This window comes from Psammomys obesus, unplaced genomic scaffold, assembly GCF_907164565.1.
Source record: "Psammomys obesus unplaced genomic scaffold, mPsaObe1.curated_primary_1811, whole genome shotgun sequence".
NCBI lineage: Eukaryota > Metazoa > Chordata > Mammalia > Rodentia > Muridae > Psammomys > Psammomys obesus.
Genome location: NW_026596057.1, coordinates 4298182 through 4315813, shown reverse-complemented (window position 1 = coordinate 4315813; position 17632 = coordinate 4298182). Strand labels below are relative to the sequence as shown.

Below are 17632 nucleotides of genomic sequence, written 5' to 3'. Positions count from 1 at the left end.
GAAATAGCCCACCCTACAAGGATCTCAGTCTTCAGCACTGGCCTTCAATTGTACTTGGAGATCCCCCCCCCCATAGGATAATTAAATATTGTATTCTCCTTCTTGTGTAGGACCATGCTACTGCATGGAAAATGAGGCACATGTAAATCAAGTATCCCTGACCCCATCGAATCAAACACATTCACCCTAGAAATCCCTCCCACTGCCCAAGGTTTATAAATCCCTGATTTCAAATATATGTGCTGGGGGTGCATGCATGCTGATGGGACTGTGTGCTGCACGATACCAGCAGCCTTCTAGCACAGTCATCTTGCGATTCACAGGGCCTGGGCCTCGCCAGGTCTAGACTTCACCCGGTAAGCCGACTAGGCATGGGCTTTTGCCTGCACCTCTGCCCTGTTCAGCATAGCAGCTTAACCAAGAACTGTCACACTTTATTATCACCATAGGCTTTAGAACATCAGAGTTTCCACTACCACCGTGACCTCATTCTAAAAGAGCTAAACTGTAACTAACACTCCATGGAAAACCTTTTCCACATCACGCCTTAGCCTTAGCGTACTCAGCCTTCATCCTAAAGCACTCTAGCCCCCCTTGAGAGAAATGGAGTGCCCACAGATCAGAAAACATTGATTTTTTTTCCCACAAGCACAGGTTCCAAGTGTTTAGAATAATCTGACTTTTTTCACTTCCACCTTCTAATGGCTAATGATAGTGAGTGTCTTTTTACTTGCTCTGTCCAACAGATTGCTGGTTGAAGAGACAGTTCTTTTGCCTACTTAGTGATTTGCGCATTCTGTGAAAAGCCATTCCAAGGATGCATTTCTGGATTCCCATTCGTGTGTGTCCATCTCCTCTCACACTGAAGAGCAGTTTTACTAATTCACCCAACTGTTTATTACAGTGAACTCCTCATCTGGAGCTGTCTTTTCTTCATTTTAGTATTCTAAACCCAGTATTAACCAGACTCTTAAAGCATGTTCATCACACAAATAAAATTAATCAGGGTAAGAATGGTGATTGGAAAAAAAAAAAAAAAAAGAATGGTGGTGATTGGTCCTCTTAACTAGAGTGCTTCACCTTCTGAGGCGGCCCAGAAATTCTGCATGCTTTCTCTACCAACAATAGTTACTATTGGTTCTGACGCCTACTGAGCATAAGAACTGGCACCTTAAAGTAGAGTGGTAAGTCATGAACCCAAACAGTTATAAGTGAAAGCAGTAAGTGTCCCTGGGCACATGTACTTTTGTGGGTACATGCTTCAAATTCCAGTTTCAGGAGCAAAACCAGAATGTGAGTTTCAGGCCAGTATGGGCCACATAAGTTCTAGGACACGTGGTCTCATAACAACAGTAACTGCGTATGACCTTGTAAAAGTCACTGTCCTTCATTATGGCTACTGCAGGAGTCAGGAGCAGAGAGAGACCTCTTCACCAGATGCTCAGTCAAAGTCATTAGCTGATAATTTAGTTTTGGTTTTTGGGCTTTTTGTTTTGTTTTTTTAAGAAAATTAACATTTTTTAGTTCAATGCATGAAGATTTTTTTTGAAGAGGTAAAGAACTTGAATTATATTAATAATATGGTTTGGGTTTTCTTCTCTGAAAGACCAAGCTATTCTATGAAAATAAGTCTTGGAGGCCTATGATTATTTGTATTTGTACACATGACTGGGAGTAACATAAGCTCTCTCATCTCTCATTTTGGCCTTTCATGCTAACCGGTTTCTTTTGGCAAAGACAAAAATTACTTCAAAGAGTATTTAAAATAGCAAATCATTATTTTTGCTACAGGCTAATTTTCTTAGTTATTTGAAATGTAAACAACCATAGGTCTCACTATAAGGCTTCCACTTCATACTGGAAAGAATTAAGTTAATACTATTTTCATGTCTTTTGTAACAGGTACTTAATACCTTTGCTGTCAGGGGGAGAGAATGGTATAACATTTTCAAATGCTCTGAAACTGCCAATTTTGTTCTATTATGCAAACCTTAAGAACCTACTCATCATACCACTAGGAAGTATAAGTCTTCAAAGAAAAACCACAAACAAGAATGCCAAGATCTTCTCCAACCACAATTATTTTTAATCTATGAAATAGTTTTCTTACAAATTAAGTAGTTTTTAGGAGTGACATTTTCTGCTGATGTGGTCTGTTTAATGACTGTAGTCAGAAAGGAAGTTGGGCTTGTTATTTTTCCAGAAATTGCAAAAAGTACCATCATTAAGAAAAGGAGGAGAAAGATTTGTACCCATCTTTTTGGGACATGTAAGGTGAGAGTGAAGTCTCACAATTGGAGAATCTGTGAATGTTGTTGGAGGAGCTTGAGATGCTCTCCAGTAAGCGGGTTATTCCTCTTCCTCGAACACTGCTGCTGGGCCCCGAAATTTTTACCCCAGATGGGTAATAACCTAAGGTATTGAAAAGACAGTAAAACAGACATAGCAATTTTACATCTGCATTATAAAGAGGCATTTCACTTAAATTCCCACTACTGTAGGACTCTCACTAAGCCACAAGGAAAAGATCATGAGCAGAAGGCAAGTGGGTAAAGAAAAATGATTCTTTTTTTATTTAGGACAAGAAACCCTAACTAAAGTTCTTTAGGTACCTCTGGATATTTCACGCAAATAGCTTTTGAAAATTCTCCTGTCCCAAAATGGTGTCATATATCACACTGAAACTAACTATAGTTACAAGAAAAACAGGGTTTCTTAGAAATATACTACACAAAAGTCTGAGGAATGCTACATTACACTAGTGATAATAATATGTAAATTCAAACTGTTTGAACTGCTAATTTCAAACAAAACTCAATTCAACAAGCTCCTTTTATTATCCTCATGGCCACCCAGAAACACCCTAGAATCTTTTTGTAAGGTTTAAGGTGTAACTCCATTCTTAAAAAAAAACTGAAGGTGCGCCTTTCTCTTCTGGTCCCAGACACTGTGGGAAGCTGCTTGTTACCGTGCAGACATGGTCAAGTCCAAGAACCACATCACACACAACCAGTCCTGCAAATGACACAGAAATGGCATCAGGAAACCTGGATCACAAAAACACAAATCTCTAACGGGGGTGGACCCCAAGTTCTTGAGGAACATGTGCTTTGCCAAGAAAGCACAACAAGAAAAACCTGAAGCATAGAAACAGGCTCGTGGATCAAAGGAATTGAATAGAAGACCCAGAAATAAACCCACACACTTATGGACACCTGATTTTTTACAAAGAAGCCAAAACCATACAATGGAAAAAAGATAGCATCTTCAACAAATGGTGCTCATCTAACTGGGTATCTACATGTAGAAAAATGCAAATATACCCATACTATTACTGCACAAAACTAGTCCAAGTGGATGAAAGACATAAAACCTCAACATAAAACCAGACACACTAAATTAGTTAGAAGAAAAAGCGGGGAAGAGACTTGACCTCATTGGCACAGGAGACAACTTCCTGAACAGAACACCAACAGCACAGGCTCTAAAATCAACAGTCAATAAATGGTACCTCATGAAACTGAAAAGCTTCTGTAAGCAAAGGACACTAGTCAGAACAAAACAACAGCCTACAGACTGGGAAAGGATCTTCACCAACCTTATATCTGACAGAGGGTTAATATCCAGAATATATAAAGAACTGAAGTTAAACACCAACAAACGAAGAAATCCAATTTAAAAATGGGGCACAGAGCTAAACAGAGAATTCTCAATAGAGGAATATCAAATGGCAGAGAAACACTTAAATGCTCAACATCCTTAGTCATCAGGGAAATGCAAATGAAAACGACCCTGAGATTTCACCTTACATCCATTAGAATGGCTAAGATGAAAAACTCAGGTGACAATACATGCTGGAGAGGTTGTGGAGAAAGGGGAACCCTCTTCCATTGCTGGTGGGAATGTAAACTTGTACAACCACTTTGGAAATCAATCTGGTGCTTTCTCAGACAATTAGAAATAGTGCTTCCTCAAGATCCACCTATACCACTTCTAGGCACATATCCAAAATATGCTCAAGTACACAACAAGGACATTTGCTGAACCATGTTTGTAGCAGCTTTATTCGTAATAGCCAGAATCTTGAAACAACCCAGATGTCCCTCAACGGAGGAATGGATACAGGAATTGTGGTACATTTACACAATGGAATACTACTCAGCAATTAAAAACAAGAAAATCATGAAATTTGCAGGAAAATGGAACTAGAAAAGACCATCCTGAGTGAGGTATCCCAAAAGCAGAAAGACACACACAGTGTACAGTCACTTATAAGTGGATATTAGACATATAAGAAAATCATACTAAAATCTGTACACCTAAATAAGCTAAGCAAGGAGGACGACTCTGGGTAAGATGCTCAATCCTCATTCAGAAAGGCAAATGGGACAGCCATCAGAAGAGGGAGAGAATAGGGAACAGGACAGGAGCCTACCATCGAGGGCATTTGAAAGACTCTACCCAGCAGGGTATTAAAGCAGATACTGAGACTCATAGCCAAACTTTGGGCAGAGTGTAGGGAATTTTATGAAAGAAGGGGGACATAGAAAGACCTGGAGGGGACAGGAACTCTACAAGGAGATCAACAGAACCAAAATACCTGGGCCCAGGGGTCTTTTCTGACACTGATACTCCAACCCAGGACCATGCATGGATATAACCTAGAACCCCTGCACAGATGTAGCCCATGGCAGCTTGGTCTCCAAGTGGATTCCCTAGTAAAGGGAACAAGGGCTTTCTCTGACATGAACTCAGTGGCTGGCTCTTTGATCACTGAGGAGGGAGCGGCCTTACCAGGCCACAGAGGAAAACAATGCAGCCAGTCCTACCAGCCAGATCTGGTAGGCAAGGGTCAGACAGAAGTGGAGGAGGACCTCCCCTATCAGTGGACTTGGAGAGGAGCATGGGAGGAGATGAGGGAGGGAGGGTGGAATTGGGAGGGGACAAGGGAGGAGGCTATAGCTGGGATACCAAGTGAATAAATTGTAAAACAAAAATTGTAATAAAATTAAAAAGAAAGGAAGGAAGGAGGGAAAGAAGGAAGGAAGGAAGGAAAGAAAAAAAGAAAGAAGAAAGAAAGAAAAGAAAGAAAGAAGGAAGGAAGGAGGGAGGGAGGGAAGGAAGGAAAGAAGGAAAAGAAAGAGGCCTGAGGAAGATGCAAACAATGCAAAGGCAATGAGTGTGCAAGCAAAGGCCATCAAAGTCCTTGTGAAGCCCAAGATGCCAAAGGTCCCCAGCCAAACTCAGCCATCTAGCTTTCATTGCTCACCCCAGGCTTGGGAAGCAGATTCAAAGCTACATGGCCAAGGGTTGTAGTCAACCAAAGCCCAGTGTTCACACCAAGGCAGAGGCCACAACTCTAGCTAAAGCCAATGCTTCAGTTCCAGGTCAGGCTCCCAAAGGGGCCCAGGCCCCTGTGAAGGCCCCATAGGAAAGGCTGCTGCTAATGTAAAGACAGACGGATTGGTGTGACACACCCACCTACACACTATTTACAGATGATCAGTGTCCTGTGTTGTTTTTACAAATAAACCTGAGGCAAGATGTTTAAAAACAAAACAAAAAAAAACATCTACTTACCAGTAGATGTGTTTGATCTTTGTTCCTGATTATAAGAGTTGAAATGACAGAATCCTGGGCTCTCAACTCTTAGCTTCTGTAAAGGACAGGAAAATGCCAAGAAAAAGTGTTTACTCTTTATCAATTATTAAATGGCCTACTTTAATTCTAAATTACTAAAAAAGGCAAACATTAAAATAAGTATTTCCCCAATATTTAGCCTTTTTTTTTTCTTTAAGGGAGGAGAGAAGATGGCCTCTGGAGACTCCAGAGTCACAGGTTTAAGGGTTTGCTTGTTTGTGTTATAAAGGTTAGATTATGGCATATTTATTTAGGTCAGAGTGATTACAGAACAAGACTGACACACGTGCTTGTGTCAAGCTTGATGACCTGTGCTTAATTCCTGGAACCTACACAGTAGAAGGAGAAAACCAACTCCTGCAAGAGACAGAAGAGGAGGGGAAAATGCAAAAAAGAATGACTCAACTTAAGTTTCAAGAAAGTGAAGTCTTTGGTTGGTGAAAGAATGAGTGCTAATACATACATTTTAGATAGGAATAGGCAACATTCATTCATTAATGTCAATAAAAGCAGAGAATAAGTAGAAGCTGATGGGTGAGGTGGTAGGAATATAGAAAATCTGCAATTCCTTCTGTTTTCCTGGAATAGTAGCAATAGCAAGGGTGTGGGAGATATGATAGAAACTGAAAGAGAAATTAGACTATAGAAATGATGGAAGTTCCTCCTCTCCCCACCTCTGTATAGATGTAGATGTGTGTGTGTGTGTGTGTGCGCGCGCGCGAGCGCACTTGCGGTGAATAAACACAGGGACTTATTTTCACATATCACGTAAGTATACCCTATCCCTTATTTTATTTGAGACTGAACAGTCTTCACTCAACTGCCTAGGCTACTTCAAATTTGCTATGCAGGCCAGGTTGGCCACACACTTGTGCTCTTTTTTCCCCCTAGCCTCTAGAGTGGCTGAGATTATAGCTATTTACTACCATATCTGCCAGCATTGTAGTTTCTAAATTCATTTCAATTCACAAGTATTAGGAACTGATTGGGTGTAGAGTTAGATTTAATCAGGATTAGTCTATCAACAAAATTTGAAAAACACAAGAGGACCAATGAAATTTAGATCAGGCAGAAGAAAAGGTAGACTAAAAATTCTAAGTTGGGAGGGAAGGCTTACAGTAAGGGGTAAGGATAGAGGTGGTAAAAAGAAAATATGAGTTTTTATCAGGTGTGTCTTTCTTCTTCTGGGATACTTCACTCAGGATGATCGTTTCTAGGCCCCACCATTTGCTTGCAAATTTCATGATTTCCTTGTTTTTAATTGCTGAGTAGTATTCCATTGTGTAAATGTACCACAATTCCTGTATCCATTCCTCCGTTGAGGGACATCTGGGTTGTTTCAAGATTCTGGCTATCACGAATAAAGCTGCTACAAACATGGTTCAGCAAAAGTCCTTGTTGTGTACTTGAGCATATTTTGGATATATGCCTAGGAGTGGTATAGCTGGATCTTGAGGAAGCACTATTTCTAATTGTCTGAGAAAGCACCAGACTGATTTCCAAAGTGGTTGTACAAGTTTACATCCCCACCAGCAATGGAGGAGGGTTCCCCTTTCTCCACATCCTCTCCAATATGTGTTGTCACTTGAGTTTTTGATCTTAGCCATTCTGGTGGGTGTAAGATGATATCTCAGGGTCACATGGTATATACTCACTTATATAGACCTATAAGATAGGACAAACATACTGAAATCTATATTCCTAAAGAAGATAAACAAGAAAGAGGACCCAGGGTACGATGATCAATCCTCACTTAGAAAGACAAATGGGATGGACATTGGATGTAGGAGCAAACAAGTAACAGGACAGAAGCCTACCACAGAGGGCCTCTGAAAGACTCTACCTAGCAGTGTATCAAAGCAGATATTAAGACTCATAACCAAACCTTCGGCAGAGTGCAGGGAATCAAAAAAAAATAAGGGGGGGGCAGTTAATATGACCTGGAGAGGACAGGAGTTCCACAAGGACCAAATATATCTGGGCACAGGGGTCTTTTATGAGACTGTTTCTCCAAACAAGGACCATGTATGGATGCATCCTAGAGCCTCTGCTCAGATGGAGCCCTTGGTAGCTCAGTATCCAAGTGGGTACCCATAAAGGGAACAGGAACTGTTTCTGACATGAACTCGATGGCAGGCTCTTTGTCCCCCATCTACCCTCCACCCCCAGGGAGGAGCAGCCCTGCTAGGCCACATGAGGACTTTGCAGCCAGTCCTGAAGACACCTGATAAACCAGTATCAGATGGAAGGGGGAGGAGATGGACTGGAAAGGGGCAGGGAGGAAATGAGGGTGGGAGGGTGGGATTGGGAGGGAAAGAGGGAGTGGGATACAGCAGGGATACAAAGTTAACAACCTGTAACTAATATTAAAAATAATAAAAAAATATGAACAAGAGATCACAACTTTATACATGCAAATGGTGTCCTGGGTTGTTCAATGCAGTAGCTCAATAAGGGAGCGTTAAGACTGTAGAGCTGTAAGTCAATACAAAGGTCACAGCAGAGGTCATAGAACTGCTGGTACTGGGTTGCTAGAGGAAGATTATGAAAGTCAGAAAATAGTCTATTAGAAGTTGCAATTAGAAACAGTAGCACTAGGTATAGGATGTGATCATAGGAGTGGGGACTTATGTGGTATGGAAGAAAGAAGTAAAAAAAAAAAGCTGATAGAACAGAGAGCTGGATTACTTAGTGGAAAAGTGAAAATATATATTTTTTTAATTGGAAAACTGCTTGCTCCCCTGGTTCAGTGTCACTATAGTGAGGAACCCAAACTATAGTGCCTATTGATTCCCCAACTGAGTGACCAGGTACTGCTGCCTGGATGGTATGAGCTGAAAGACCTGGGAATTTTAGGAAAAAGGTCTGAAGGAAGTCTAGAAGTTTAAAACCAACCAACCAAAGAGATATTGCTTAGCATCAAACTAGAAACAGAAAAGAAACAGATTTTTCCCTCAAAGAGGTTAGATACATCCAAGTTCTGCTAACAACAGAGATTTTCTTACCTGGTAACGCCCTGCATCCAATACAACCATTTTGGGTGTCACACTATTGCTGGCTTCATAGTCTTGTAGTGGTACATGAGCTCCAGTGAGCTGGATTCCAAAGAGTGTGGCTAGAGAATTACTGATGCAGTACCTTTAAAAAAAGATGACAGATCTCACTAGAGCAACTTTACCTGGTTCACTGTAAAAGCCTTCAGGTTAAATTTTCCACTAAAGAAAGCATCTTGAAGGTATTATCCTAACTTGGGAAAAAAATCAAGAGAGTCAGAGATAAGAGATAGGAACGAACAGGCAACATTCAAGTCATGGGTATTATTGCTGGGAAGCAATATCCTGATCACTAGATAAAATCTGAGGTTTGCTACAGGGGATGGGAATGAGGGTAAGGGTCAGTAGGATTTTCCAATGTTTAAGAAGGCAAAAGCAGAAATAAACAACCATAATTTTCAGAGCTGAGAAGCATTTGAATGGAAAGATGCTGCCAGAGCACCCAGAGACTTGGGGCTTGTCCTAGTTGGCTTCAGTTGTCAACTTGACATAGCCTGGAGTCACCTGAGAAGAAAGCCTAGATGGAGGAATTGCCTAGTTATAGGTCTGTGGGCACTGTCTGTTGTTAATCAACCCACAAGGCCAGACTACCATCGGCAGCACCAACCCTAGGCTGCATAAGACACCCAGTTAAATATGAGTGTAGGGTGAGCCAGCAAGCAGCATTCTTCCACGGTTCCTGTTTGCTGTTTGAGTTCCCTCAGTGATGGACTGTGACCTGGAAGTGTCCTCCCTTAAGTTGCTTTTGGTTTTATGCTTGCCACAGCAAGTGGAAAGCAAACTACAACAGGGATGTAGGTGCTTTCACTCCATAACAACAACTGGTTTACAGTTTTAGGGCCCCATTACTAGAGAGTGATATTCTTTTTTTTTTCATATTTAATGGAATTTTATTTTTTTTTCATTTTATTTTTCTTTTTAGTTACATTTTGTTAACTCCGTGTCCCAGCTGTATCCTGCTCCCTCATTCCCTCCCTGGTCTCTTCCCTGCCCCTTTCCACATCCACTGATAGGGGAGGACCTCCTCCCCTTTCATTTGACCCTGTTTTATCAGGTATCTTCAGGGCTGGCTGCAAAGTCCTCCTCTGTGGCCTAACAGGACTGCTCCTCCCCTGGGGGGGTGGTCAAAGAGCCTGCCCTTGAGATCCTGTTAGAAATAGTCCTTGTTCTCCTTACTTTGGAAAACTACTTGGTTACTGAGCTACCACGGGCCACATCCGAGCAGAAGTTCTAGGTTATATCCATAGATGGTCCTTGGTTGAGTGTCAGTCTCAGAAAAGACCCTGTGCCCGGATATATTTGGTCCTTGTAGAGCTCCTATCCTTTCCATATCATACTAACTCCCCTTCTTTCATAGAGAGTAATATTCTAATGCTAGCAGGGAACTGTCCTTAAGGGGCCCAGTAAGAAAAAAAAAAAAAAAAAACTCAATAAATGCTTCTGAAGATTCACCCAAATTGTTCAGTAAGTAGTGATGTGGAAGAAAAGAAGATGAACAGACATTCTCCCCAATGACAGACTAGAGCAAGCACAACTAGCAGGAAGGACTCCTACAGAGCACAGCACAGAACCCACACTTACGCGATTTTCTTGCAAACAGCTAAAGCACAGAAGAGAATATCATTTTCTTCATGCCACTTGCACCTGTACAAGAAAAAGAAAATTTTTAATATTCTAACAAGTGGTTGAGGATAGAGCTTATGAAAGTCCCAAGTTCCATCCCCATGGAAGAAAACTGCACTAACTGTAGTAGCCAAACTAAATAAACAGTTTAAGGAGCTTTATATGCTGGATTTTCAAGTCACTTAGCTGAGATCATTTAATACAAACTGATACTATTACTCAAAATTTTGTACACCTGTTACACTTATTTACTGTTTGTGCTTATTTAATATTGAGAATGTTTATGTGGCAGTCAGAGGGAAACTTGCAGAGTTGGTTCTCTCCCTCTGCTTCATGGCTCTTTACAGGATCAACTCTGATGGGCAAGCACCCTTACCATTCAGGTGTCTGATACTTAAAAGGTTTACTTAGTGCAGATTTTGAAGTAAGAGTTATGTGTTAACCCCCTCAGTAAAAATTCTTAATGTGAAACTACATATAACCATACAATTAAATTTTACCTTAAAATCAAGAGTGCTAGAGGCACTGCAGTAACTACAGTTAACATATACTCAGTTCCTAACGTAGATTGTACACACTTTACCAGGTACTGATCTAGGCATGAAGGACACAGTACTGAATGAAATAATGTTACAACACTTTCTTTGTAGTGGGAAAGGCAGATCAAAAGACATACAAGCATACTTAGAGAAAAGTTCTAAAAATGATGACATCAACTATGCAGCAGTAGCAACAGTTTGTAGGGAGTGACCAGCAATGGCACCATTGAGAAACTGATGTTTAGCTGGGTGCGGTGGTGCATGCCCAGAAACCCTGTCTCCAAAAAGTTGTGGGGAGGAGAGACACAGACAGACGGACAGATGGACACATGGACAAACACACACACACACACACACACACACACACACACACACACACACACACCTGAACAAAGACAAGAGGAAAGGTTAGACAGGAAATAAAAGTCAAATGATTCAATCCAGAGTTACATACACAGGAACAACATACTTGTGTTTTCCTACCGAGAGCCATCTACTAAGATTCTGAACAGTATTAACTAACAATATGAAGCTTGCCTAAATTTAACAAGAATCTTCATCTGAAACCACAAACAAGCTATACAGTAACTATAAAGTTATTTGTGCCAAGTGACAGTTAAGTGTAGACTATCTAAACTCAATCTAAAAATTCCCCCTGTATTTCCAAAGACTGGTGATCCAATAAACATGATTTATAAAGCTCTAAATTGAGGACTTAAGAACTAAATTGAGTTTTTAGACAACAGTATAGAATTAGTAAGTTTTAGTTTTGGTTATTAGTTTTGTTCCTTATCTAGATTTCAGGTCAAGAGGACATACCCAGATACATGCTTTCCATTATAGATCAAATTTAAGATCCACTCAAGGAGTGGGAGAAATGCCTCAGGGGTTAAGAGTACAAAATGCTCTTCTAGAGTACACAAGTTCAGTTTCCAGCACTCATGTCAGACAGCTTACAACTCTGCCTACAATTCCATCTCCAGGGGGTTCCGATGTCCTCTTTTGGCCTCTGAATGCACAAGCATCCATGTGCACAAAGCCACACACAGATACATAATTAAAAAACAACACAACTTAACCTTAAATAATATATGCAAGTGTTAGGACAAAAATCCACCCCCGGAAAAGCTTCTAAATCTAAGGGTAAGTTACCTTATTTAAAGTGGTACTGTTAAATCTGTTTTTATTCACTTACTAATCTTATTCCACTAAATCATACCAATACTCCTAAAAAATTGTTCTTTTCACAGTTTTTTTTTTAAAGTGCCTTTCTGTAAATATGTCAAATATCAGACCTGGCTTGTGTATTTATTTAAAAAAAGATTTAATTCTGTGTGAATACCTATATACAGTGTAGGTGCCTATGGAGCCCAGAGACCTTAGACTCTCTGGAATTGTAGTTACAGGCAGCTATGAGTTGCCCAACATGGGCTCTGTCCTTTGGAAGAGCAGTATGTGCCACCTCTGTAGGTGCTCCTCTGTTGTATACTGGGGTCAATTTACCTACCATGTCGGGAGCCATGCAGGAATAACAGCAAAACAGCTCTAGACCTCATGGAGTGCGGCTCACTGGTTGGCACAATCACAATGAGTTTGTCTTGGAGGGGTATAACCCCAAGGACTATGTGTCCTGAGGACTTCATGCTGTCATGGAGCACAGCTCTGCTTGTTGCCCTTTGATCACCACATCCCTCATACTATGAGTTTATGAAAACTCTAAGGGGAGTCCTGCCCCTCACGGGGCAGTTTATATGGCACTTATCTGGCACAATTAACAATGCTTGATCTCTATCAGGCACTGCTAAAGCAGATTAATGATTTAACCATCACCTTTGAAAAGATCCTACAGATGCAGGTTAGCAATAGCCACTACTTTAGAAAGAATGTGGAAAAATAAGATTGTTTATAGCAAGGTTAGGTAAAGATGTTTGTACTAGAGGCTCTGACGTAGAAAATCTTAGGGAAAAAGAGATTGTTTAGCAAGGGTAAGTAAGTAAAGATGTTTTTGCTAGGGGCTCTGATGTAGAAAATCTTAAGAGCACAATTTAAAATTCAGGAAAGTACAGTCTTTGTAAAGCTAGGGACCTGTTGAGATTGGTGATTGAGAACAAGACCCCAATTAGCTGACATCACTCTCTCACTGAAACAGGCTTCACGGTGATTTCTTATACCCATTTTTGCCCTCAGCTTCCTGTTATGATTTAATAAAAATTATTAATGAGTAGATGTGTACCTTAAAGATTTTACGTAGAAATGGCTGATATTTTAATGTAAAATTTGTGATTCTTCTAAGATTTTTAAAAGATAATTGATTCTTTCTTTGTAACAGCAAACTACAGCCTAGCAGTAAAGAAAACCTGGCTGAGAAGTTACTTTGCTTGCTCACCTTGTTAATATATAGACAGGTTGCTTAGTTACAAATGTAAATGGATTCTTGGAAATAACTTGTTTTTCACAGTTGTTTTTCACCCATAATAAAACATTCATACATGTGAAGGTATTGGGACACATGTTTTTCTTACATATACTCATTGTAATCATTCACTTTAAGAAAAATAGAATGTGACCACATTGTGATTTTCTTTTTTTATACTGCCTGAAAGATCTTGCTGGGATATATGCTCTGTGGGAGAAAGAGTAAAGGTGTGGTTTGGAACTCACTCTTCAGTTTGTTTCATCCACCAAGACGTATGTATGTAAGGTTGGGTTGGACCCACTCTTTGGAGTTTGCTTCATCCACCCAATATGTGAATATGTACGCACGTATGTATGTATGTATGTGTAAAATAAAAGACACCTGTAAGAGAAACTAAATTAGAAAAGGTAAAGAAAGAAGCTTATTAGAACCTACCCGCTGGAGTCTGTCTTATCAAGAGTGTGTTTGTCTGTGTGATCTTTTTCTTTCTAGATGCTTGCCACAATCAGTGGAAGACCCAAGCCAACAGCCCCAGCCCCAACTCACATGGTAGCTGTTAAGCCCCTGCCAGGAAGTTATCATCACTGGCCTGCCACTACAGTTTAATTCTGGCCCCTCAGTTTGCCACTATCAGTTCTAGCCCTGGAAAATTACCCTCAGAAAAAGTCTGCCCGGTCTCCAGCCAAGCAGCCAGCTGTGGGACCTATGCCCTGCATCAGTTTGCCTCCACTGAATGTTGAAGTTGGTCTTTGACAATACTATCTATTCCCCAAGCTCCTGATGCTGCCTCATATATACAGCATGAAGCTATTTATGATGCTGCCTCACCCATATATATACAGCATAAAGCTATTTACACTCCTTTTTATTTCAAAAAGTTCTGGTGATTGCTTCTGCCCCTATTTCAGATTAGATTCTTCCTTCCAAGGAAAACTACCGTTAGGACTTTCATCATCCTACAGCTGTTCTAGTCAGATTCACTCACTGGCTTTTCTTACAGTCCATGTACCCCCTCATTCCTGAATCACTGCGGAGGCTGCTTTCTACTGGAAATGTCCTCTATTCAGCCCACATCACTGCCCATACAAATTCTGTCTTTCCAAAATATCAGACAAAATATTGACCCCATAAAGTATTTCATGATTTTTAAAGCCACCACAGTGAAGTAATCTGATGTTATTTGCCTCTAATCTGATAAAACATCACTCTCTGAAACTTTGTAAGGCTTCTTAGAAGTTACCTTATACAGACTCTATCACCTTCACACATCTTACTCTTGTTACTGAACAGGAAAACAGGGTAAGGACCATCGTGTCATTCTTTTCCACATTTCTCACAGAACCTACTCTTGTATTACACAATATCTGCTCAAATTTTTGTTAAATATAAAAATCTCATTTAATTGAACTAAGTAGGTTAATTCTAAAGTGATGTCACAACATAAAACCTCACCTCTGAATACTTCTATTGCCAAGGCTTTGGTTAAGAAGGAGAATTAAGTACATGCATGTACTTATTTCTTATCCCCAGTCTTTTAAAATCATAGTTAAAATAACTAGATGGACACACAAATAATACACACAAACAGGGTTCTCTCAGTATTGTAGGAATAAATGAAGAAATGGAGCCTTAAGTCACTGCCTTTGTGCCTCACAGAACACGAACGAGAGAAAAGATCTACCTGTATATGACTATCAGAACTTTAGAGAGGTGCTGGAGTCAAGGACATGCCCATACCAAAAAGTAGACACTGGATGAAGCATTTACCATGTACACTTGACAACCTTTGCTCAATCCCTAGACCTCACAGTAGAAGGGAAAGAGACACTCCTACTGTCCTTTTATCTCCCCACATGGCACATCCACACCCCATATGCACACAGAACAACAAATTAAGAATGAGCTTATATAGGTTATGAGGCTGAATTTCTGTTCAAAGAGCATCAGTTTCTCCAACACCATACAAGGGAATGACCTGACTATTCTTGACATTACAATTCTGCCTCCAACTTACCAAGCTTCTTTGGTGGTTTTCCCTGCAGCAAAGCCTGACTAGCAGATAGTGCCCACTAAATAAGATGGACTTGGTTCTGAAGCCTCATTTCTAAATAGAAACATAACCAAGGAGAACCAGGCATTAAAGAAAGCCTGCGACATGAAAAAGACCAAAAAGGATAATCTAGATTTCCAAAAAATGAGATACACCAAGGGGAAAAAAAAGCAAAGACATGGCCCTAACCCAGAAAGTGGCTCGTGGTGGACTGTGAGATTACTGCACAAGACATGGCTTCATTCCTTACTTTACTAGCCTTCATCACAGACACTGACATTTTGTGTAATGTAGCATCTATAGGATGGGAGTTCTGACATATCCAAAGCCACAGCTCTGCCCACGATTTCTTACAGTAAAGACAAAGCCTATCAGTGAGGGTTCTGCATTGAGTCTTCTTGATCAGCCTCTGTAAATGATCTCATCTACACTTTGTGGGCTCATCATATGCTTCATCAGGTTCTCAGAATATTCTATACTCAATTCTTTATGCTTTGTCATTCTGCTTCCTTTTTCTCTCTAGCTCCAGTCCTTAAGCAAGGTCTACTCCTTTTTACCAATCTAAAACCATCTACTCCTCTCTCTCTATTGTCAGCACCCTAGTCTCAAGCCATTTGCTGCTGGCTCATCCAATAAGTATAGGCTCCACACCCCGTTTCTTATCTCCGTTCAACACATCTGTAAAAAACCTAAGACAGCTTTAAGGAACCTAATCTACTGTTTTCCTACTTGGTAAAATTACTAGTTCTAACAAGGCTCTCTTCATTTTATCTTCCTTCTGCTGCAGTTCCTAGCTTTCATACTACAATTAGTCTTTTTGACCATTTTTAAAGTATCCCCTTGAATGCACTTCTCAGTTGGTTACTTTAGCATGCATTACAAACTAAAATGTCAATTTTCTTAATATTTACTGCACGTATCTTTCCTATGTTAGCTTCATGAGGGCAGAAGCACATTAATTTTGCTGTGTGCCTTCAGCATAAATGCCTGGCACAGAAAAGATGTGCAGTAAGTTTTGTTTTGCTTTGATGGAGTCCTAGCTAGCCTGGAAATCCCTATATAGAAGATCAGGATAGCCTTGCACTCCTGCCTCTGACTGAGTGCTGAGGTTAGAGGTGTGTGCAACTATGCCTGGGTCAGTATTTGCTGATTAGATAATGGTTATACTCCTTTTAGTCAGCAGGTCACAGACTCTATGTTGACCCACAGACAACCTGCCAAGAAACATTAGAACAGGATAGAAACTGAAATTTAAATACTTGTGCTTCTAAAATAGCATGATACTTACTACCTTATTGCTTAAGTACTAAGCTGCATCAATATAAAACCTACACATTTTTTCCTAAACTTTAAGATAATGTATTATCAGCCATTTACTACTATGTCTTTTAGTAGGTTCTAAAGTAGGTACTTTAAGTAGGTTTAAAATGAGTCCTATTACTTATATTAACAGTTTCTAACTGTTTTCTATAGTTTACAAGCCCTCAACTTCCTCAAAATTACTTCTTTTGAAATACTCAGTGAAAGAAAAGAGGCATGTGGTCCCAGTGCTTCCTCACTAAGCTGGCCGCATTACTACTTCATCAGTCTCTCTCTGAACCAACCCTTTAGCACAGGCCTCCAAAAACGTCCTTCAGTAAAGCTATCTTAGTCTTGCTGAGTCTGTATTTATTTACTCAACATGCATTTCTTCTATTATAAAGAACCTTAACTGATGCTGAAATTCATCTTACACAGAAAGATAGTATATAGTTGTCATTAAAATGTATGGGAATATACCATGGCCTAAGCTTACATAGTTTTAAAAAAATATTTTAAAGTATATGGTTGCAGTCTTTCAATATTTTGGCCAATCATTTAAGAATTTTAGGATATATTTTGTCTCTGAAAAAAACTGTTGATCTCTTCTGGCAAGGTAAAGAAAATGGCAGCACAGAAATATGCACCAAAGGTCAGTGTTTAGAAGAAAATACCTGACAACATTGGTAATTGTTTAAAATAAGAGTACTGCTTTACCAATATTATCAATGGCACAGAGGATAATACTGAAAATAAATATAGATACCAAAGTCTTCTGAATGTAGTTTCAGAAACACTTTGGTCAGTAACTGAAGTAACTGTATTGAGTCTATCCTAAGACATCATCTGCACATTTTACAGGTCAACAAGAATAACAACAAACAATAGACGAGATTTTACACTGATAGTACAGAGGATAGAACACTAAAAACCCAGTTATAAAGAGAAAGCTTTATATCGCAATAGAGAAATTTCTCAGTCTCTCATTCCCAGTCTATATATCACAACTGTG

General features: G+C 39.9%; 1 protein-coding gene across 1 annotated transcript in view; it reads right to left on the bottom strand.

Annotated features, from left to right (window-relative positions):
• Positions 1-2136: 2136 nt before the first annotated feature.
• Mael (maelstrom spermatogenic transposon silencer) overlaps positions 2137-17632 on the bottom strand; it is a 33924-nt gene continuing 18428 nt past the window's right edge. The window contains exons 9-12 of the mRNA XM_055624637.1: positions 10275-10337; positions 8646-8778; positions 5581-5656; positions 2137-2412 (exon numbers count right to left, since the gene is read on the bottom strand). Of these exons, the coding sequence (XP_055480612.1) occupies positions 2225-2412; positions 5581-5656; positions 8646-8778; positions 10275-10337 (460 nt within the window). The 3' untranslated portion in view covers positions 2137-2224. The remainder of the gene's footprint in view (positions 2413-5580; positions 5657-8645; positions 8779-10274; positions 10338-17632) is intronic.